The sequence below is a fragment of the Microtus pennsylvanicus genome, chromosome 6 (assembly GCF_037038515.1).
Source record: "Microtus pennsylvanicus isolate mMicPen1 chromosome 6, mMicPen1.hap1, whole genome shotgun sequence".
Classification (NCBI taxonomy): Eukaryota; Metazoa; Chordata; class Mammalia; order Rodentia; family Cricetidae; genus Microtus; species Microtus pennsylvanicus.
In genome coordinates this window covers 113,428,114-113,452,200 of record NC_134584.1, presented here as the reverse complement: position 1 = coordinate 113,452,200, position 24,087 = coordinate 113,428,114, and the positions used below count along the sequence as shown (strand labels likewise).

Here is a 24,087-nt window from a genome sequence, read left to right as displayed (position 1 = left end):
AAATGGCAATCCTGCCTGCAGGAATCTCAGAATGAGACTGTGTTTTGAAAGCTGTTTCCTCCCATTTTATAATCCTCTCTAGGGCTTAGATTAAAGGCATGTACCACCCGATTACAATGGCAACTACTGTGGTTACTGGTATTAAAGGTGTGTGTCATTGTGGTCACTGGGATTAAAGGTGTGTGTTACTGTAACCTGGCCTGTAAGGCTGACCAGAGAGACTGTTTTACCCTCACATCTTCAGGCAGTCTTTATATATTAAAATGCAATTAAAATGCCGCTGCAGTCTGGGACCCTGGGAAGCTGGGACATAGATGTACAGTAGACTATGGTGCCTGGGCAGTTTCAGCCACTTCAGATACATCAGTAATAAAACTGTCCTCAAAGTGTTTGGAAATTTGTGTCTAGAGCACAGGAGAAATTTGAGCTGGGATAACAAGTCTGGGAGTTCCTAGTTCAGGGAGGGTGTTGCCAAAATTCCTTCTCTGGGAGAGACTTAAGTCTCCCCCAAACTCCCATTAAGGTCCCAATGACCAAGTGAGATGCAATCCATCAAAGTTCATTCTAGGAACCAATAAGATTACTGATCTCACACAGCAGTGGGCGAGGGATCACAAGCAGGAACAGGGGTGACCTAACAACAGACTCACTGGAATGGAGGGTCTGCACCCAGCACGGACGATGGCTTTCCCGCGGTCACATAGATGGAAGCTCGTCCTTGGTCCTTCCTCTCCTGTATCCTCCAATCCCACTCCAAGATCCAGAGACCACATGCACTTATGAGAGACTGCACACATCCACTGTGGATGGATGACTGGATGCTCGGGTGAGGGTCCCGGGACCTTCCCTGCTTTGTTACTATGAGAGAAAGCCAACCATCAACAGCTGTATGTTTGGCGATCAAGCCCAGCGAACTCCTGCAGGTGGCAGCAGTTGTGTGTCTCAAGGATTAGACCTGTGCTTCAAATGGAGACTATCTGATGACAAAAGAGAAGAGAAGCAAGAAGGACACAGATTTATGGCATCAATGTTTAAAAGACATAAAAACAAAGACTTGATGAGTACCTATTAAATGTGACAAGAGAATCAAAAGAGGACAGTGGACTGGACCGCTGAGGATGGAACGCCCTTTTACTTTCAAATGCTACCCCTCTGTTTTTCAATTATTTCATGTTTATATGTGGTGTGCATGTGTGCACAGCACAAACTCATGGGTTGGACGATCCCCAGGAACCGGATCTACGGGCTTTTGTAAGCTGCTGACCATTGTTGCTGAAAATGGAGCTAGGATCCTCTAAGAGAGGAACAGATGTTGTTAGCCACTGTACCCCTCTCCAGCCCCTTCAAGTGCTCTTCCTCTTTAAATAAGATGAATTGTACCAGGGGCCGGCTCACTTTGCCTGTTTTATCTGCTTCTATCTGACCACATTTTTAATAGTTGTATTTGAACACCTTCTATTTCTCTATATTCAGTCATTAGTTTTGTATTTGAAAGAATTGTGACTATTTTTAGGAGCTATTGCAGAGAGAAAGAAAGGAAAGATAGTGCCTGACTGTCTCACCCAGCCTTTCCAATGAGCTAGTAGATGCACATAAAAAGGATGCTGGTTAGTTATCAGGATGGTTCTGTGGATAAAGGGGCTTGCCGACAAGCCTGACAACCTGAGTTCAATCTTCATGATCCACACAGTTGTTGGAGAGCCCAGATGTCCTCTGCTCTCCACACACAGGTCCCACAGTCCCACCACTGCCACACAGTAAATGAATTAATATATAATTGAGTTGATCAGTATTAATGAAAGATTATAGCAGGTCCCCCTGAGTCCATCGTTTGAGCCAATGATTTTTGCCTGACATGAGAGTGTTACTACATATAGGTAATTAATTACTTTAATTACATAAAGACAATGGGTTTCATTGTGACATTTTATACATATTCACTTACCCATTTGCCCTCTCTCATTTCCCCTTGCTCGTCCCCTGAAAGAACCACTTGGCATTTAGTGTCATGTATGTTTCTGTGTGTATAAACTTAGATTCTCCATAAGAGACAAAATGTGTGATGTTTATGTCTCTCTCCAAAATGCAATTTTCATGTCATATACATTTAGATATGCCTCCGATATAGACTAAACCAGAAGACAGGGAAGTAAATCATTTGAGAGTTCTGAATCACTCTCTCCCATCCCAACATCAAATCAAACCACAGGTATCAGCCCTTGCCACTCATCCCGCCCCATCGGGCTATAGCAAGGGTTCTACTCCATCTTCCTGTATCCTTCAGCGCAAGGCTTTCTTCACATGTGTACACAGTGGAAAGGGGGATCCGGAAGCTTTAAATCCTGTTCAGAGGAAGTGGCTCTGGCATCCAAACTGAAGTGGAAGTACAGTGGGTCCCAATTACTGTTTGGCAATATATTTAGTTATATCGGAAACCCAGACACACTTAATTGAGCTATTCACGAGGATGCCAAGAATGTATAGTTACAACAACGTTCCAGGTGATTCTGATTAATGGCGGTTACCAGTCCCCACTGCTCCAGGCCTGAGGCTCAGGGGGAGCTGGTGTCTAAACTCCCCCTGGTGCATGGTGGGTAAAGAAGGAGAGAATGGTGCCTGCACACAAAAGATATTTGTCTTTCCTAGGTGGTTTGATACTTCCCAGAGCATTGGGAAAACGTGCATTCTACTCTTCCAGGAGCTCGGAGCTTGGCCTAGAATTTGTTTGTGGAAAAGAGTAGCCTCATTTTAATACTACCTCTTTGGCCTCTGGCAAACAAGGGGTTTTTAATAGTAGAGCTTGGGAAAGGGCTAAAAATAGAAGTCGGGGAGCAAGCATACCACACTCAGAGTAAGATCCACAATGGAAAAAAAGGGGGGGGGACCTTCCTGTATAGGTAACCGAGGAACCCTTGTTCGATGTCTGTCTGATAAGAAAATAAGACGTGATGTCACACCGAAGGTGAGGAAGAGCCACTGGGATTCCTAAGTCAGGTGTTGACTGGAGAGTAGGGTGTAGCAGAGGAGATGGACTCCACGTGACGCATCATACGGGAGGCCAGCGGTCTACCCCAAGCCACACCGTCCACCCTTCCTACTGTTTATTTTGAGATCAAGTCTCACTAAATCACCCAGGCTGGCCTTGAACTTGCCATCCACCCCCTCCCAAGTCACTCTTCTAAGTAGCTAGGATTACAGGTCCACATGCCAAGGCCTGACTCCCTAAATTGTGTTGGATGACCCTGAGTTAGAAAATTAGTTCTTGGACTCCAAGGGTCTGTCCCCTATACCGTTACTAGTAATTGTTGTAGGCGGCCGCTGTCATTGCCTTGGGTTGTATCCTTTGTGCTCCTTATCTTTGGGGATAGTTTGATTATAAAGGAGGCAGAATCAGAAACTCTCTTCCCTCCACACTGATTTTTGAGGACAACTTTCCGAGCTATGTCCCATTTCTGAGAAGCTGAATGGGAAGTGACCCTTCCTCTCAAGCCTCCAAGGAGGTGCATCCATATCACCGTGGGATATTTTTTATGGGGGAAGGAAGACTTGTCATGTCTATACTCAGGTGTGGTGGTATACTCATGGGAACGGGTGCATGTGTAAAGAGCGCACACATAAAGGTCAGGGGACAACCCCAGATGTCCTCCAGCTCTTTCCATTCTTCCCACCTTCTATTTGGGACAGGGTCTCTCAGTGGCCTGGAGCAGTAGCACATCTACCAAGCTAGCTGTCCGGTGTGCTTTGAGAGGTCCTCCCATCTCCATCTCCAATCCTAGAGCACAAGATTACAAACATTATAATTTTTCACCCAGCATTTTACAGGGTTTCTGGGAATCTGAAATCAGCGATCCACGCAAGTGCTCTCCTAAACATCTGCCTAGTCTCCCATGTCTGGGTTTCCTTCTTCCTTTGGCTATTAGACCAAAATCAGTTTTTTTTTTTCAGTTTTCCTTTATCCTTCCCACCACTCGGAGATGGTGGGATTTTCCTCAAGATATGAAAATACAGGAAATTGTGAGGTAGACACCTGCTCACTAAAACCTAGCGAAGTTTTTATTATTGCAGCTTTTGAGGGGTTGAGAGGCAGTGTCCCCCACTGTGCCTGTAAGAAAGGACAAAATCAAGAGGTGGCCATCTCAGATAGCTAACCATGGCGAGTCTGCTTCACTTTATGGGAGAGATACATGCATCTTTACGGATCAGGGACAATGGGAAATATAGGCAGAGAAGATGATTTACATTATACTTCTTGACTCGGTTAGGAGGAAGTATATTACCAAAGACATAATTGCTTTGTAGGACAAGAAGGCTAAACTTATGTCACTAGAAATAAAACCAGTTTTTATTTTTTAACCACTGATTTTAATACAAGGGTAATGAGTAAAAGTTAACTATTTTTTCTTTATGTCAAATGTTCCTGTTTTCCATTTCCCTGTCTCTAGCTCGTCTTCCCCTTCTTCCTTCCACATAGGAGTACCATCTGCATGCCATATTCTGGGCTAAGATAGAAAAAGCTCTTTTGGCTTATTATAAACCTTAACAGTAATTACAGTGTTTTAGATTACAGTTTTTAAAAATAAGTTAAAAATTTGAAATTATTTTCAAATGACTTAGAAGTGCTATAAAATACTCCTGTCTTCAAAGCTGGACCCCATGCTGACGACCCTCTGTCACCATCTAGAGGTAGTGCACACGTATTGCAGGCCCAGTTCCTAGGAAATGGAATGCACAAAGGCAACCCAGAAATTAAGGCTTTCCAAATGGTTGTATATCAACCCTGCAGGAGAGATTGGACGCTTTCGTATGTAAATAAATACAATCAGAACTTGATTGTTATACCTATGGAGATATAGGAAATGGGTCTCAGAAATAGAACCAAATTTTGGAAGACTGAGCTCTATTAAATTATAAGAACTGGAAAGACACTGAGGTTCATAAAGAGGCTGAGGACCGTAATGGATGGGCACTCAATGACTCCATATTGATGAAGAAAAGACTGAGATTAGGAGCTACACTGTTCATGTTCTCATCGGGGCATCCTCTCCCTCATCCCCAGCCTGGAAGTCTGTTCTCTCTCTCTCTCTCTCTCTCTCTCTCTCTCTCTCTCTCTCTCTCTCTCTCTCTCTCTGTGTGTGTGTGTGTGTGTGTACATTAATATTAACTGACAATTTGACAGGCTCTAGAATAACCCAATAGAAAAACCTCTGGGCATTTCTGTGTGTCCGTTAGTAATCTGGAGGAGGGGCTAACAATTAAGGTGAAAACCCTCACTCTAAATGTGGTTGGCACCAGTCCATGGGTTGGATCGTAGACTGAATCACAGTGAGTTGAACACCAGCATCCGTCTCTCTGCTTCCTGACTGAAGACACAATGTAACCTGTTGCCTACCTTCCAGGACAGGATGAATGTCTTCCCTCTGACTATGAGCCTTGTGTTCTAGCCCTGAACTTAGCCATAAAAAGAGGCAGTCTGAAAGGATGTGGGTAATCTCTTGCAAACTAGAGGGAAGAACCCTTGCCAGGGACACAGTTACTGTCAGCTGACTGTGGAGAGACCAACTGTCCCTTCCGTTTCCTTTGGTGTTTGCTTGGTGCTCTTGCTTACATTGTTGACCCCAGTCCCCATTTGCTGTTCAAGTCTGTTGGTTAGTGACATGGGGAATGGGGTGGCTTTTTACTGAATGTCTTTGATGTCTAATTTTCTTTAGTGTCCAGTCCTTTAGTGAAGTCACCCAACGCACTGAGTCACTCCATCACAATGTGCTGGATGCTCATCTCTGGGTGCTCTACCCAATGGATCCTGGCTCAGCATCACAGTTTCAGTGCATATGTAAGTTTCACATAACATATTCTACCAAGTAGTGGAAATATTTTGTTCTTATTTTTAAAGCCTACTTATGAAATGCTTAGAAAAACATACTAAGTTCTTAGAACACCCTTTAGATACAACATGATGATTCCTGCTTAACCTATTTTAAGGCAGGGGCCCTAGGGAACCCCGGGAATTATGGAACTCCGATTTTTCTCACTTTGAAACCATGCTTCTTCCTTCCCAGCAAATAAATGCCACATTTGCCTCTGTAGTCCAAGCTTATAACCATTCGTTATTTCATTCAACAAATTAGATTATGTGTATTGACCTATCACTTCTAAGATTGACAAGGACCTCCTTTAAATGATGTTCAGGGCACTGACCAGGGCTGTCTCCTTCTGTTATCACCTTTGGGCTAAGATCTATCATTTTGCACTCTGATGCTGGCAACAGTATCCCAACTTTCTCCTCTCTGCTTGCCACAGTATCTCTGGTCTGTCTGCATGCTCAGCAGGCTTCCCATTGGCTGATATTTGGAGTTGACATTGCCTGCTACCTACACACAACACACAGAGAAATCCAAAGCTTCTTGCACCCTCTATACCTGTATGCTTTGCACGCCTTCTGCCAACACTCCAGCGCCCTTCTCATCCAGCCTTCTGATGGTTTTGTTTCTGGTCTCTTTACCGCTTCCACCCAGGGCAAACACCTTCTCTACTTCAAAAGCTCTTTGTGTATGCTGTGCCCTTTCTCTTAGCGGGTAAATTCTAGTCCCCTCTTTCTTGTAAAACGGACTTACTGTTTGGAACTTTTTTTTCCAGTGGCATCTCTAAGAGATGTCTCATGTCTGACAACCCCCCCTTTTGCCCCCCCCCCAACTAGAGTCTGTCTTGCTTGTTCGAGCTTGCGTGTGATGGCAAATCTCATTATACTGTAGTCGAGCTACCCAATGAAGGTCTTTCTCACTGGCCTGTGAAAAAAAGTTTGTTTTTTTTTCCCTCCTCAGTCAAATTGTAAGGATCAAAAGAATCAAATAAAAGCATTGAGTAAACGGATAGTTATACAGAATAGAGGGCACCTAATGTCCACAAGCTCTGTTTCTTAGGGCCAATGTAAAGAGGTTTGGGTACCTGGGAACAAGATTCAATTTGTAGAAGTCCGTCTAGGAGCGGGGCGTGGTGGGGGGGAGGGAGTTGTTTCGTATACTGGGAACAGTGACTATTCACCGCTAGCTGTTTCTTCTTCAAGCTGCCCTAGATATGCCAGTTACTGGTGGGATTCTGGAAAGCTGGGTGATCTTGAGTGCACCTAAACTTCAGGTTACACATCTCCTTATCAAAGGTTCAGGATTGCCACCTGGTCAGGGCAGGACCTGGGTTGCCGCGAAAGAGAAAACTACAGAAACTTTCCAGCGAACCCTGGGTTTCTTCGCCATCACCAGACTTTTCCAGAAGTCACACCCCTTACCTGAGCCTCCAGTTTCTCAGCTCATCTCTCTGTGCCTCTAAGTTAGGATCCCAAGGCGGACCGTGAGCGCTGCCCTCCCTCTCCTAGCCAGGCGGCGGTCCCTCCCTCCCCCTGACTCCCACTCGGCCTCCCCGCCCCCCTCTTTCCCCTCCCTCGGAGCCCAGGCCCAGGAATCCCACGCCCTTTGCTGTACAGGAGCTCGGACGAGCCCAGGGAAGGCCCGGGTCGCCAATCATTGAGCGAAGGAGAGGCGGGCGCTAGGCTCGGGCGCGCTGGGGGAGCCAGCTGGCGCAGCTCTGCTCTAGCCGCAGACAATCACCCCGACACCGACACGCGCGCAGCAGACCCGCGAGCATCACCGACAGAGCTTCCCCGCCACGGGAGCGGCAGATCAGACTCTGGGAGACCCTGTACCCCGGAGCGCCTCAGGCCCGCGCGGCCGGAGCAGGGAGGAGGCTCACAGTCTCCCGCGCTGCCTTGTGAGCTGCAACGGCGGCGACTCGCACCTGGCGCCACACCTGGGGCTCCGCGGCCCTCGGGGACAATGCGCGCCTCCAGCAGTCACCGCGTCCGCACCTGACCATGGAGTGCGTCCTCCTGTTCGCGTGCGCCCTCCGGGCCGCCGATCCCGGGCCACCGTGGGGCCCCGTGGGACTAGGGCGTCTGGCCAAGGCAGGTGCCACTACCGAGGGGCGCGCCGCACAGCCGGGATCAGGGAGGCGCCCGACCCGCTGCGTTGCTCACACGCGGGTGTCACCTTTTTCTCTCTTGCAGGCGCTCCAGCTGTGCTGCCTCTGCTGTGCTTCGGTGGCCGTCGCCTTAGCCAGTGACAGCAGCAGCGGTGGCAGCGGATTAAATGATGGTTCGTATTTGCCCTCTCTGTACTCCACCATCCCGCAAGGGCTCCCCCCACCCCGTCTGTCCCCTTTGTGTTCAAGAGAGAGAAATGTTAGAAAAGGCGCACCTCCTAACCTGGCAGGTGTGTACTGTGTGAAAAAAAAGAGAGAGAAAAGAAAAGGTTCTCTGGTTGGAGAAGGGAAAAGTAGCAAGGTCTGTGAAGTTATCAGAAAATCAATGCCTCAAGCTGCGAGTCACATAGATGAGAAAATAATTTCCCTCCTTCACAGATGGCTTGTTAAGAAAAATAATCCGAACTTAAGTAAGAAATTAGAAAGGAAGTGGGCACCGAGTAGGGCATTGATAAAAGGCTTCTTCGTTTCCTTCCTCTCCTGGGAAAGCCACAGAAACAAATTCTGGTTGAGGCTGAGAGAGGGGGTGAGCCCCCGCTTCCCCTCCTGCCGCTTGCTCATTGTCCCTCCCTTCTCTCTCCACTGACATTGTGCCATGGTGCCCAAAGACGCCCTTTGGTGGAAAACACTAGCCCTAGGTGCTTTAAGTCCTTGTTTCTGTCTTTTAAGTCCCCCAACTTCAAAGGTCCAGAGCATACTCCGTCTTTTCTCATTTATTAACTTCGCAATACTCTCAGAGAGGGAAACCCTTGCTTTCAGTGTCTCCCACCAGCTGCAGGAGAACAATTCATGTTTGCCCCAGGCTCTTAAGCAAGACTTTACTGGCCAACGTGGATTTCTTGGGATTATAAATTGTCATCGTTGTAGGATTGAATTCTCCTGTTCAAATGTAAGGGGCCATTCTGAGTCTGGAAGATGCTAGAATTATGGGCAAAGGCTTTCATAGAATGGAGAGTGAGAGGACAGGGACCCAGAAATACACTCTTCTGAAGTCTTCATTTTTGTCCCCTCAGAGCCAGTCAGGAGCTTCTAAAACTTCACTCCTGTTCACCAGGAAGCAATGGCCAGCGAGCCCTTCTGTTCCAGACATGGCTTATAAGGACTTACTAGGCTTGTTTTTTGGAGTCAGAGTTTGCACAGTCTAGCTACAGAGAAGATGACCTTGACCTTAGGGTCCTCCTACCCCCACCCCCTGATGCTGGTTTCACAGGAATGCCCAACACACCTGGTTTATCTAGTCATGAGGATTGAACCCAGCGCCTCTTGCATGTTTGTCAAGAACTCTGTCCACTGGGCTCCATTTCCCAGCCCCTGTAAGCACCTGAACCAACACAGCACATCAGTCTTTGTGAGGGACCTCTCCACTGCCCCCTTTCCCAAACAGGACTGAATGTAACCAACAGGCTGTTATGTTACTCTTTTGGAAACAAACTTATAGCAGGTGTCCTAGGTTGGGAGGGGACGAGGAGGGGTCGGGAAGACTGGCTGACACTCCCAAGTAAGAGCAGGTGGAGTGTCAGATGGCTGTGTACAAGGAGGAGAGGAAGACATGGTAGGAGCTGTCAGGAGCATATGTCAGCAATGGCGGTTATGCAGTCAGGTCTAACTCTGGCAGATGGAGAAAATAAGTCTTCTCTTGCAAAAAGAAAGAAAAGGCTGGCTTTAATCAACAGCTACCTTCAGAGCAACATATCAGGAATTTCTTGAGAACTAAAAATGTGTCCTGCTCAATTTTTAAGGGGGAACACATTTTTCCTTTTATTTTCTGAAAAATATGTCAATGATAGGGTATTTCTAGTTTAAAAGAAAGAGGGCGAAAGGAGCCATAAAAGAGTTGGCCATGCCTTAGAAGTCACACATGGTCCAGAAGGAAACAGGGCTCATTATTGTAATGTTGGGGTTTCTTTGCTAATGTGAGCCTAATCAGAATATAATTAGAATATTGTGTTTTTATCCCTACACACTTTAAAACTTCCTGGTTCCTTAGCATCTCCTAAATGATGTTTCATTTCATTGTTGTTGACTACTCAGGGGAGGATTTCTTAATTTCTTTTTTTTTCCTCCTTTAAAAAAAAATCTTTCTTTTTCCTTTTCTCTTCTGGGAGCCCAGGACCCAAGTGACTCAAACATGCCTCTTAGTTGTTCGGAATCTTTCTAAACACTTTCCAAATTAGTCTCCCATTCTGTGTGTGCCTCGAAAGTGGAAACCCAGAACATTTTTCCTCTTTTATTTTTTTTTAATGTGCACAGGGCATGCTCCACATCATCTTCTGGGACGATGTTTTCAACTCCAATGGTTTGTGAAAGAAAGCAGTGTACCGACTCCGCTCTTTCCCGCAGCAAATTGTTTCCTAGCTCTCCGCCCCTCTACACACCCCCAGATCATACTGCAATTAGTGCTGCTCAGGGGAGCCAGGGGGAAGGCATTTTTAAACATGCCTTTCCAGGTGTCCCTGATCCGCCACACCCCCTCCAACATGTCTGAGCAGTTTGAAACACCAGCCTCTATCTAGGATGCTTCTGGAGGTTTGGAGGCGGGTTTCTGCCTAGGCTGTGCTTAGGCCTCCCTGGAAGCTGCTCAAACAGTAAAGAAGACCCAAGTGTTGGTGTCCTGTTCTCCTGCGAAGTAGCACTGAGCGGGGCAGGGGGTAAATGAGCTGAGGAGGTCTTCAGAAACAGCACACTTTGTGACCTATTTGTAGTGTTTCTATCCTCAGAGCAACCTAAACAAGGCTATCAATCGCCAGAAGAAAAATTCCCACTTATTAACCTTTACAACTTCATATTGATAAATTTTTGTCAGTCACCATCATGGACATTACACACAGATGCTCCATGGCTAATACATGAAGAGTCCCTGTATTTCTTCTCATACTGAATATTGACCTTTCACCCAAGTATGTTTGAAATTTTTCAAAATTGTGCTTAGCTTTTAGTTTCTGTAGCATTTTTTTTTTTAATGCTGGGCAAGGGTTTCACCACTGAGCCACATCCCCAGCTGTAGCCTCCATAGAAGTTTAAGGTGGTAGAGCCTGGTGGCACAAACCACAATGCACTGGAGCCCCTCTGGATTCTCTTCACTGTTAGGTGCACGGAACAAGGATTTTTGTGAGCGTTGGGGCAGCCTGCTAGAAACTGACCCATTGGCATCTTGGGCCTCGGGTGCTGACAGCTAAATTTTTCCATTACAGATTACGTCTTTGTCACGCCAGTCGAAGTGGACTCGGGCGGGTCATATATCTCACACGACATTTTGCACAACAGGAAAAGGCGATCGGCACACGGTGCCAGCAGCTCCCTGCACTACCGCTTTTCAGCATTTGGACAGGATCTACACTTAGAGCTTAAGCCCTCGGCAATTTTGAGCAGTCACTTTATAGTCCAGGTACTTGGAAAGGACGGTGCTTCAGAGACTCGGGAACCCGAGGCGCAGCAGTGTTTGTATCAGGGATTTATCAGAAATGACAGCTCGTCCTCTGTTGCTGTGTCTACGTGTGCCGGCTTGGTAAGTCTGCCCCGGTCTAATGGAGCTCACGCTTTTTCGTGTTTTGTGTAACTTGAATGAACAGATGTCTGCAGCACTAAAGCTCTCTTCCAACCAACTCCACACATTCACACTGTCAGCTTTGATACGTATAATATTCTCAATTGAGTTAATCTGCTCTCTGCAAAAGAAAGAAAGAAAGAAAATATAATAGAAGTTTAATGAGCATTTAGAACTTCCTTTTGATGTTTAATGGCCTGGGCCCTTTCATTCTCCATGTTTGAGACGATCCCCAAGGAAATTAATTTGATGGATGCCATTCGCTTCGCAAAGTCTTGGGAGACCAGGAATTCTATAAATCTAACAGGCTACATGGCGTCTCCAGTGCTTTGAAAGGGGGAAAACTGCATTTCAAATCTAAAATTGCCTTCAGCAGCCGGAGTTAACCTGCCTTCAACCTGACGGAATAGGGGGGGGGAGGCTTTGGTTTTTCTTAGAAAAATCTGTTGGTGCTGCACTTCTTGCAGAAGGCATCATCTTAGAATGTGGGGTGGTGTGGGGGACCAGCAGGACAAAATGCAGCACCCGGGGAGGCAGGCAAGCATGATTTCCTTTCTGTATAATCTTTCTGTGTCAAACACCAGGCCAAGAATATCCATGTAAATGATACTCAGAATCCAATCAAGTAGACAAGGCAGTAAATGACATCCCAGGCTTTCATTTCATGTCGCCATGGAGAAATGTCTCAGGCTGACAGCAGAGCTGGTCCTGGAGACACATGGTGCTCGTGCTGCGGCGTGGCCGGAAGAAGGAAAATGTGAGAAAGCCCAGTTGGGAGTTAGCTGGTGATGTACATGTGGGATGCAGCTTGGCTAAGCCAGGGGCGTGGTTTGGGGAGTGGACTGGGAGTGAATGAGGGCTCCCCTATTCTTCACTGCTTAAGACTTTCCAGTTAAGTCTTTTTTTCAGAGTGTTGTCCTGAAATCCTGCCAAACCCATAACCACAGTCACTATACTCTTTAGTGTATTTAAATTACAAAATAAAACAATGAGTTAGCAATTCCCAGCTAACCTAGATTCATCTGAGTGCTGGCTGGCTCAACAATTCCCTGTGTGTTGAGACGTGGTTACGCACACGAGTGCTCACCCCTGCACGGATGTGTCTTAGTTTTTGTTTTTTGTTGTCTTGCAGCGAGTCTTCTGCTGGTTTCTCACATTCTCCTTGTGTTTCCTGCTCTCTGCCTGTTCCAGTTTCCAAAAGTCCTCAAGAGTCACTCACTACACCACAGAGCCTTAGACCCTCTCATTCCAAAGCTCAGTAGGTAGAGATGTTTGCTGCCAAACCTCGTGACCTGAATTCAATCCCTGGGAAACATTTAATGGAAGAAGAAAACCAACTCCTCTGACCTTGCATGCAAGCAATGGCACACACAAACCCACACACATACACCATCCATACAAAATAAATAAAGCTTTTAAATGTCATGGAAATTGTAGTGCCTGGAGAGATTTCATCCCAGACCTGTAGAGAGGAACTGTTTCATGTGTGAAGTCCTCCTTTAGTCTTTAGCTTTCCTCATTCTTACAACACGTAGCCTACACGTTCAGCCCTCGGAATTCTGCTCTTTGTGGCAGGTAGGAATTCTGATCAGTTATCTCATGGATAGACATCAGGTGGCCTTTTCTAGTGAAGAGGTTCACCTTGGAACTGGGAACAAATTATCATCTATGGCAGAAGAATGAAATGGGCTAAAGTTTTCCAAATTTAACATGGTGTGAACAAAGCAGCTGGCATTGAGGTCTGTCCTGTGGGAGGCATAGGTTGTCCCTGCCCTTCAACAAGCCAGGTGTATGGATGTAGTTATTGTGACCTCATTGGACCTTGGTTGGCTCTCAGCCATGTAAGTAACTTCTGCCATCATTACAATCTCCAGGCATCTGACTCTGATGATCTAATTTGTTGACCCTGGTAGAGCCTATGAGGTAAGAGGTAGGGAACAATCGAATGTATTTATCCTAAGTTTGCTGCCACCCCTTTCCCATCCCCCCACCAAACACCTGTGCAATTCTTAAACTCCTAATAATAAGAAGCAAAATGAGAGAGGATGGACCTCACTGGCATGTGGTGACCCGGATCCATATTAATTTTGTGAGCTCTGTGGAAGGGTAATGTCTGCATAGGAATGCTAAAATGTGCATACAGAAAAACACAAATAATAATGATAAAGCTTGATTAATGTTGACAAAGTTCACATCCATAGTTGTGAGCCTAGATCAAACAGGACATTGTTAGTGTCCCAATAAGGCCCTTGGTTGCTCCTGCCATCTTTACTGTCCACATGAGATAACCATTTTGCTCTAACCAATTGTGTGGTTTGTTTATGCTCTTTGAAAATTGTCCCCTAAGTAGAATCATAATGTACTTCCTCGTATGAGGGTCCCATGATGGTTTGTTTGTTAGTTTTTGCTGTCGTTCTCGTTCTGTGGAATAGAGTAAAGTTGCTGTGTCTACGTAGGCATAGGTGAAGCTTTAGCTGGTCCTGTGAATCAGCTTTTCAAAAAGGCTGTGCCAATCTACGCTTAATAGTATGTGGTAAAGTTCTGAGTGCTTCCTGTTCTCGCCAGCACTTGATAATATCTGCCTTTTCCATCTTAGTAAATTTACAGGTGTGAAATTGGATACTACATTGTAATTGGCATCTTTCTGATGGTTGATGGATGAAGTATCACCTTTAACCTTATTGGCTATTTAGACGCCTTCTTTAATGTTCTCTTTACTATATAAAGATAAGCTATAAAATACATGGTTTCAGCTTAAATAGTGGTATGTGTTCCTTTCTCAGTAGATCGAAACAAGGGTTCTAAGTGGAACACCCTTACTAGCTCAGCATCCTTTTTACTGTGACTATCAAACTCTTTGGTTTTGCAAAAGCAAGTCATGTGAAGTCCTCTTCAGGTACCACATTGAGGAGGCAGTGAGAGATGAGAATAAAAGAGACTGGTCATCTCTTCCCTCTTCTAGCTACCTACAGATACTGGTAAGCATCTTTGGTCAAGAGGGAGTCTCATAAGTCCTCTTGGGAGGTTAGTTGACAGCTGCAGTGATGGATTCAGAACATCGTAGATGATCCAAACGTTCAGCAGATGGACTTGTGTCTAATAGGCTTGTTGGAGCAACAAGTCGGAAAGTTAGCGTGCCAGAGGATATGGCAGTTCTTCATCCCTTGGTCCAGATACCCATAGGAGATCAATGACATGGTGAGATGAAATGCCTTCGTGTGAAGGTTCTGTCTGGGGTTTCTTTAAGAGTGGGGCTAGACCGTTGGCTTCAGGATCCCTTTAGATGTGATAGGCATCTCCCAGTATGCTTGCAGAATGTATTAGGAAAGTAATCAGTCACCTTTAAATGATCTGGCAAGGTGCCAGGAGGAAAGCTGGCTTCTACCTAGACTGTTAGGGAAACCTCAGAAGCAAACACAAAGGGCAGTAAGATTATAGTACTGAAATACGTATATTCTTCTCGTAGGCAGGAAGGTAGGCACACACACACACTCCAGCTGGAATTTCTCCAGCAGGGGATTTCCCTGAATAATTCAAAATTACCCAGTGCTTAAAATACTTCTAATACTTTCTTGGAATGTACAGTTGCCATGCCAACAGAATTCACTTTAAGCAGTTCCGGGGGCTGTCCCTTACTTTCAGTAACTCACAAAGCAGGAGCCAGTGAATCCCGCCTGCTGTTAAGTTTGCAGGTGATTCCTGCCTTTGAATTCTGAACGTCTCTTCTGGGTCACCCCTGCCCATTCCACCTGGTGACCTTGAACTTGGTGAGTGCATTTGGAATTGCAGCCTTTGTCACAGAACCACGGGGTTACATATTAACCTCACCTGTAGTGGCCTGCCACATATGTCCTTTCTACACTACAAAGCTACCCCTCTACCCAGTCCAGGGATGAGAAAGCAGGTCATGACCTTGGGCAAGCCGAGGCTGTTGGAAGGAAGCCTCCCCTTGCTGTGAAACTGTGACACACTCTGTGTTCACCTGTGTTCTTTATTTCCATTTTCTGTCAGGCCATATCTTTCTTCAAAGATTTTACTGTTTTAAAATATTCTGCTTTAGGGATCTTTTTCATTTTTTTTTAAGTGACTTTGCCTCATATGAGCCACTTGATGAGCTTTGTCTGACATTCTAGAAATTTGGGTTCCTTTTCTTCAAACCGGAATTTGGCCTCAGAAAGGTATAATTTTTTGAATGTTTCTGGTGTATTTTAGTAGTTGAGAACGAGTTATCGTGAACACTTGTGTTTGAGGATGTTTGGGAAAGCTATGTTAACTCATGGATTCTGTCACCCAGTAGCTGTTTATCGCTTCTGTCCTGGCAGACACCAGTCTGATCACAGATGGTAAAGCTATGAATGAGGACACAGACACCATTGACACACTGACAGACGTGTCTAACCTTTCATTTAAAAGCAAGATTTATTTTTATTTTATGTGTACTGAGTTTGCACCTATATACACATATATGCATTATATATATGCAGTGCCCAAAGAGGACAGATCATCTTAGGTCCCCAATAGTAGGAGTTGCAGGCAGTTGTGAGTCACAATGTGGGTGCTGGGAATGAAACCTAGCTTCTCCATGGTAGTAACAAGTACTTTTAATGGCTGTCTGTTGCTGAGTCGTCTCTCTGGGCTAGGATCTAATGTTTTGGCATTATAATAGGAGATCGTCACCTGCACAGTCCATGCCTGACTTGTAATCCAGTTACACACACACACACACACTCACACACACACACACACACACACACACACACACTCACACTCACAAAACAGCCTAATGTATTAATTAAGTTTGGTTTCATAACTACACTTGGCTATGAATAGCCCATGGGCTGTGGATTAAACACACCTGCAAGAGAAACAGCAATAGGGCTCTTAGACCTAACAATTCCCATCTTAGACTGAACAAAGCTCAGCAGAGCTCAAGAGCAAAGAGCCCACAAGCTCTCTCTTTAGAAAAGGGAGAGGCTGGGCACTCTGTGTGCTCCCATGTGTCAGTGAGTCAGGACGTCCTAAGTCACAAACAACTCTCTAATTCTCTTTAAACTTAGACTTTTTCCAGCATGTTTGGTCGTGGGTTTCTTTCCCCCTTTGAAGAAAGTCTCTGCTTAGGTTCCCAGTGACAAGACAACCAGGAGCACAGTGCTGTCCCCAATTCTGTATTGTATCCTAAATGTGACAAAAAAAAAAAAAACCTCTAAGTATAAGAGTTTCATGGTCACTGGGCTTGAAGAGAAATAAGCACTCAGGCTGTCCAGACATTCACTATGTAGCTGAGGACGGCCATGAGCATTGGATCCTCTCGTTCCCACTTCCTGAGTCCTGCAATACCAGGAGACACTACCATATCGGGTGTTTGTGTAGTGTTAGGGATTAAGCTCAGGGCTTTGTGCATGGAAGGCAGGTAGATACACTCTATCTACTGAGCACTGTATCCAGAGCCATTTCGCCTCTCTTTGCATAAGCCCCATGTACTCCTGTGTGTGTGTATGTGTGTGTGTGTGAGAGAGAGAGAAAGAGAGAGAGAGAGAGAGAGAGAGAGAGAGAGAGAGAGAGAGAGAGAGAGAGAGAGGAGAGAGAGTCTCTTGTGGCTCATGCTGTACGTAATTGTTACATCCTATGTAACTGAGGATGCCCTTGAAGTTCTGATCCTCCTGACCTCCTATGCCATCATAATGGCTTTAAGTGAGACTAGGGATTAGATCCAGGACTTTGTGTGGACTAAGCACTCTATTAACTGGGTATAATTCCCTAGCCACTTCTTATCTTTTAATACACTAACCTGCATTTTCAATCTCCATAAGATGGAGTTGATACTGGCCTGACCAATCTAACTCCTTTAAAACTGTAGTTCTGGTTGACATCGTATTCCAGGGTCCCTGTTTCAGTGTATAAACAATTGCTAGGCCTAAGGTCATTTTGCGCTTTATTGGTACCTGACCTCTCTGAGAACCATGGTTTGTTCTAGTTGGAGAAATATACTTTTGCTTAATAAACTCAACCTAGACCTAGCTCTATACTTCACATGGCTATCAAGTGGAAACACACAAGCAGTCTCTGACTGTATGGGTCAGCTGACTTTTGATAATCTGTGCAAGACCAGCTGACCACAAGGGAAAACCGCTTTGCTGTTGCCACTGAACCTTCTGACTGGTGTTGGCTTGTTGTCCTGGCTCCCCAACTGTATCTGAGGCTCCCAGCAGAGTAGGTACCATAACCAAGGCTGCCTCAAGAATTCCTTCCAGCCTGGATTCCTGGTGCAGCATCCAACTTTGTTGTTTGCTTTCCTTTGCTTTCTCTTTCCTTTATCTGCTCCGTGGCTAGCTGCCCTGATGTCCCATTGTGTCTTTTCTTCGGGGGTGGCCTTTGCAGCCTGTGACTGCTGCAGTGACCATTCTCAGGAGAGCATGGGTCCCTGCAAGGAGCTTTCGAAGCCATTGGATTTGAATAGGCGGTAGGGAGCTTTGATGTCTGCTTTTCAAAAGTATTTTATAACTCAGAAAGCTGTCACTGAGTTGTCTGTCGCTGGTCACTGCCTGCCGCGTCATCTTTAGAAAGCCGATTTCCATTCATAAAAGGGCTGAAGTTAAATGCCCTTAGCCTGTGGCTCTGCTGCTTTGAGGGGCCTTGTTAGCTAGCAGGGGTTGTTGAATTACATCTACCCCCTTGGAACGTCATGGTCACTTGAGAGGATCATGTGAAATTACAGATTAGGCTGGGTTGTATTTACATGTTTTTTAATATAGGCTGGCCCAAATCAAAGATGTTTTCTTAGGCTATTATTCAATTCATCAAGGGTAAAAAGACCCTTTTATTTTCTTGGCTTCTTTCCTCTGCGTTTCTCCTAAGACATGATTTGTGAAGAGAATTATTTGCTTTTAACAAGGCTTTGAGCAAAAGGCCAAACCAAATTAAAAAAAAATTTCCCCAAAGACCACAGTTCTTGCCAGGGAGTTGGACTCCAAAGTAGCTAAGGCAAGTCTGAGGGGTCTCTCACGAGAGCTGGAAGGGCTCAGCCTCCCTCTGTGGTACCTTCCTGTCATAATATAGCCACTAAGCACCATTCCCTCTGGGTGATTCTGTTGGCCATATTGACTCCAGGGTCCTGGGCTAGGCATTCCAGCATCTTGAACATCCTGGCATCCAGGGCATCCTGGCATCCCAGGCTTGCTTCCTGAGGCCTCGTGTTTCTCATGTGTTTCATAGAAATGCCTGCTGGCAGAGGGTGAGGAAGACCCCTGGTGAGTGTTGAACTTGTCACGCAGTAGCTGCTCTCTGCTTGATTGTTGACTTTGAACTAGGAGGTGGTCTGGCCAGGAAATGGCCATTGAACTCTTTTCCCCCTGTCCTGAAGCCTTTCCAGGCAGGCCTGTCAGAACAGGAAAAGAATTTCTTTGGGGTTGGCAACCCTCTTGGTGTGAAGGTTGGGAATATTGTAGGGAGAGGAAGCATTTTATCAAGTAAGAAAGAATAAAAGAAGGAGGATTACTGAGGTCGGGGAGAGGAGGAGGACGGGGATCAACACACTGATTGTAGATTTCTGTCTTTAGTTTCGGAGCCGGCTCTTCCCTTCACTGTCTGCACAGCAGTGAGGTACATTGCTCACCCACTGTGGGCTTGACTTCTTCACTCTAAGGTGAGGGTCTGATTGGCACCTCGCTTGTGAGGCTCACAAATATTTGCTCACAAGAAACACCCTGTATGAGTGCCCAATCCCCCCTGGATGATCAAGTTCCCTAACCTAAAAATCAGATTGGTTAAGATCCCAAAATTTCTGAGTGCCAGCATGAGGTCCCACTTTAGTACAAAAGTCAGAAGTTACCAGGCAACACCCATTGGGGCTATTTTTGAGTTTGTTTATTTTATTCATCATGAACACCCAGGTTATATATGAGCCTGTAAATTATTTGGAAGTAGGACTTGAACTGTTGTCTTTACTTTTCCATATCCTTTTTGAAGTGCCTGGTTAAAAAAAGAGTGAGAGAAAAAAAATGGTCACTTAAGGCCTTAAATGCTAGTGTGTGTTGATTCGCACCTAAATATTACAGAAACCTACTGTTTGTTGTGTCTTTCCTTCATCAGCCTGAGTACAAGTACTTTTGTGAATGAATGTTTGTCATAATAATAATCATGCAGCAATTACTAGAACAAGTGGTGTATGCTTATCTGAACTGCTCTGGACTGCAGTGGTTAGGACATTTTATCTCAAAAAAAAAATATATATATATATACATACACACATATATATAGGTGTATATGATATAATAAATATATCATCCATATCATACGTGTGTGTGTATAGTATTAGTTACTTTTCTATTGCTGTGATAAAAAAAATACCATGACCAATGCCATTTATAGAAGGAAGCATTTATCTGGACTCATGGTTTCAGAGAGATAGGAGTTCATCATAACAGGGAGTCATGCAGTAGGCAGCAAACATGGTAGCTGGAGCAGCTAAGAGCTCACATCTTAAACTGCAGGCAGAAAACAGAAAGAGTGAACTGGGAATGGCTCGAGACTTTGAAAGTTCAAAGCCTTCCCCCAGTGATGTGCTTCTTCCAACTAGACCACACCTCCTAAACCTACCCAATAGCACCACCAACTGGAGACTAAGTGTTCAGATGCATGAGACTATGAGGGATATCGCTTCCAAACTACCATATAGACACATATGTAATTATATGCACACATGGCACATATGTATAGATACACATGTATATGTATGTTTATGTATATAAATACACATATTTTTGAAAAGGATTTAATCCATCCTTTCCTTCTCCCATACCTTTTCTCCCCAGCTCACTATCTTTTCCTCCGTCCTCTCTTCCCATTTTTTTCTTTTTCTCCCTCCCTCCTTTCTTCTTTCCCACTAGAATTGCTAGCATTCAGCAAAGCTGGGCCCGAACTATCCAGCTGTATACCTTTTTCTATTATTCTCTCAACCATACTTTCCCCCTCTTGACTTCCTTCTGCAAACAGAGCCTTCTGAGTTCTAGGTGATTCCGACATTTCCTTGGCTTCCTTACTCATCTCACTGACTTATCCATTCCTAATGCCACAGATATGTCACGGCTAAGAACAAATGTGTGGGGGTCTAGACTTTATTTGCCTTCACCTGCCTATAAGACTTGGGGCTTCATTGAATTAATGGCTCTGCTCATCAAAATAAGAACAGAACAAAACTCTTCTTTTTTTGTTGTGTGTTCATAGGTGAGTTAATGCAGAGGTAATCTAGGATGATGCAGAGCAAACTAAGGGCTTGACAGTTACTACTTTGAAACTCTTCATCAACTCAACTCATTTGTACTCTGCCTGTGCTATGACTTTATTGTGTGTGTGTGGGGGTGACTGTTTTCACTGGCACTTGTATCTAGGTACCCTGGTCATGACAGTAGGAGTTAGATTTTTTAAAATGTGCCTGCCTTTGGAGTCATTTTATTTTTAAAATTTTGATCATTTTCACCCCTCCCCTAACTCCTCCAAAGATCCACCTCTGCTCTCTTCCCACCCAGCCTAGGGTCCAATTTGTGCTCCCCAAATACTCTTAGGTGTGGTGCCATCCCCTTGAATGTGAGCAACCTACCATGGATCACATACTTAGCAGGTCTCAGTTGTCCTTCACTTAGCAGCTATCAGTTGCCAGTAGCTTCTCAGCTAGAGGTTGGACTTCATGTTTACCTCTCTCCTCCACCGTGATGGTTTGTCTGGCTTGAGCTTCATGCTGTCACAGCTGTTGTGGGTTCGTATGTATAACTGTCCTGTTGTGTCCAGAAAACATCATTTCATTCCTCTGGTTCTTTCTACCCTCTTCTTTGGAGATGACCCCTAAGCCTTGATTCATATGCTCATATCTGTCCTGATTTTTTATTTTGTTTGGATTTTTGCTATTGCTATAAAAATATGCATGTATCTGCAAGTGTCTCAGTTACGTTGAGAGCTGTGCTTTATTAAGAGCAAGGTTAGGGTAGAGAGTCCCCTTCCTTATGAAATATTGGCATATCAGATATAGGATACTAGTCATGGCCAGGGATTTATATGCTTTCATTGGCATGTGCCATCAAGTATCATTGTCACTATAACCTTAACTGTCCAATGTGCAAAGCTGTTGAGAACTTACTCTTGTTTTGCAAGGGTCCAAGACAGTGGCTTCAAAGAGCCCCCTCCAGCAGAACATATGTGCTGGAAAATTGCGTGGTTTCCCACCATGAGCAATAAACAATTCAAGAGAAAATGGCGCTGATTAAATCTTGAAGTCCAAATATAAACAGGCCTAATGATAGTCCTACACATTAGGGCTTTCATGACCAAAAATATTTGTTTGGAGTTCATACACAACACTGTCTACGAACCCATGAGTTTGGTTACATCAAGTTACTCCCAGGAAAACTTGTTCCCACGGTTTTCTTAGCCAGTTATAGAGCAGAATATACTCAAATGCCCGAAGAGAGGTCTGGTGACTGTTCGGCCTGGATAGTGTGGCCATCTCTCCTGAAGGGATGCCTTTGAAGTATCTAAGGGTTTTACTTTCAGTAGGATTCTTTTGATTGCTTATTCATGCCACTCAACTTTGAAATACTTGATCTGCCCCTTCTCCCAGTGTCAGTCAAGGGGGCATGTCTTCTGATATAAATTAGATGTGGACATCACTAATGTATGAGGAGCCAGCGATGTGCGTGCCCTCCTTTGAGGGACGGCACTTGAAAGAGACTGAGATAAGCTGCTGAAGGGGTTTGTGTCTGCCTGCTTGCCAGGTTCTGTAACAGAGTAAGCAGTGTCCTAAGGTCATCCTGGGAGCCTATAGTTCCTTGTCTACATTTTGTATTTTATTTTACTGCTTCCAGGGAGCATGTGCAGAGTCCCTCAACATTAATTTCTCTACGAGCAGATATGACCATAAATCCTTTGTATTGTGGATAAGTCTGGGTTTTCTTTATGCATGTCAAAGAGAGGACTGAAGTTAAATATTGCTTACATGCCCTCTCATGCTGCAGTATGTGAATACCCATTTCTGAAGCTTCTTAGGAGGTCTGGGTTTTGCAGCCTCTGTTTTGCAGTAAAACTCATTGGCATAGGATGAATCCACTTTTTGTAAAAGACTTCTTTTTGTGTATAAGACAAATACAAATTGGTGCTCAATATTAGATGTGTAACACTACTATTTATGACTAAAGTCTAGAACAGTCCATTAATTTTGATCCAGACAGATGGAAAATCATGGATGCTCATGTTCAGATACCTGTCCAGACCCACAGAAACAGAAAGTTTAAAGATGAGAACAAGACATGAGTATCTTTTAAAGATTTCTTAAATAGTCCTGAAGCAAAGCCAAGCTTGAAAGCCTGTGGTCCATGTAAAAAGCATGGACTTCAGACACATCAGCATCTCAGAAACAGCTCACATAACAACTTAAGATGGCAGACTGGCGTTAAAATGCTGAGATTTAGGAGTCCAGCTCTATCTCCCTCACTGGTGATGCAATTTTGAGGAAATGGTCCCTCTGGATAACATTTGAGTCTTAAACTTTTTATCTTGTGTTAAAGATGTTGGGCAGGAAGGGCACACCCTGCACTATGAGGGTTGGAGGAAAACCTCAAGCACTGGACCTCAGTTTCACCTCGAAACAGGAGCTCTCGTTTTTCATTGCCTCCTACACCAGGTTATCTGTTCCTCAAACTGCCAGGGATTCTCCAGTCTCAACTTCCTATTTGGCAATAAAAGGGATTGCAGATACATGCTGTTGCACTGGTTCTGGGGAATTCAACTCAAGCCTTAATGCCTTACCCACTGAACCAGCCCTAACATTTGATTTTAAAATAACTTCAGACTCACAGGAACTTACAGAAATACTACATGGAAATGCTGTGTGGGTATAACTGAACAATCTGGGAATATAGATTACTTACCTGTAGAGTAGTGACTTTGAAGGAAAAAAGGGCTGTCATATTAGAGAGCAAAAGCCTAGGATCACATGGCCTCTGTTGTTCATGTTCCTTCTCCAGCGGTGTGCTCTGTGACTGGAACTAGATGCTACAAATATAAGACTTTGCAGATGTAAGGTTCCAAATCAGTTAGCCTTTACATTCCAGGAAGGTCTAATCTTGTCAAACAAGCCCTTTGAATCTGGGTCCTGTTTGCAGACAGATTATCACTGGGGCTCAGAGGAAGAGGGCCTTAACACATGAGAGATTCTGACTTGCCAGTTCTGGATATGGAATGGGCCATGTCAGAAGGCAGTTAGCCTCCAGGGCCAGTGTGGTCTTTGACTGATAAATGGCAAGCAAATAGAGACTCATTTCTGTCCCCCGAAGGAACTGAGTTCTGCCTACAGTTTGAAGAGGCTGGAAGTAGGTTTCTTTACAGAACAAAAGAATATGGATGAGACATCCTACACTTTGGACTGGTAGTGCTTTGAGTTAGTGATAGGGTAGACACAAGCTGCTTCTTTGCCATCATTTTTGAGCAACAGTAGAATGCAAATGCAGAAGTCTCTTGGGCTCATTCTA

At 44.8% G+C, this 24,087-nt stretch overlaps 1 protein-coding gene across 2 annotated transcripts in view; it reads left to right on the top strand.

Annotated features, from left to right (window-relative positions):
• The first annotated feature begins 7,604 nt into the window (after positions 1-7,604).
• Adamts18 (ADAM metallopeptidase with thrombospondin type 1 motif 18) overlaps positions 7,605-24,087 on the top strand; it is a 131,153-nt gene continuing 114,670 nt past the window's right edge. Inside the window, exons 1-3 of one of the 2 annotated variants that reach the window (XM_075977950.1) lie at positions 7,605-7,951; positions 8,054-8,141; positions 11,220-11,533. Coding sequence is in view for 1 of the 2 variants with exons in the window: in XM_075977951.1 (XP_075834066.1) it covers positions 7,862-7,951; positions 8,054-8,141; positions 11,220-11,533 (492 nt within the window). In the remaining variant the exon portion in view is untranslated. The remainder of the gene's footprint in view (positions 7,952-8,053; positions 8,142-11,219; positions 11,534-24,087) is intronic. The other variant, XM_075977951.1, reaches the window with a different exon arrangement.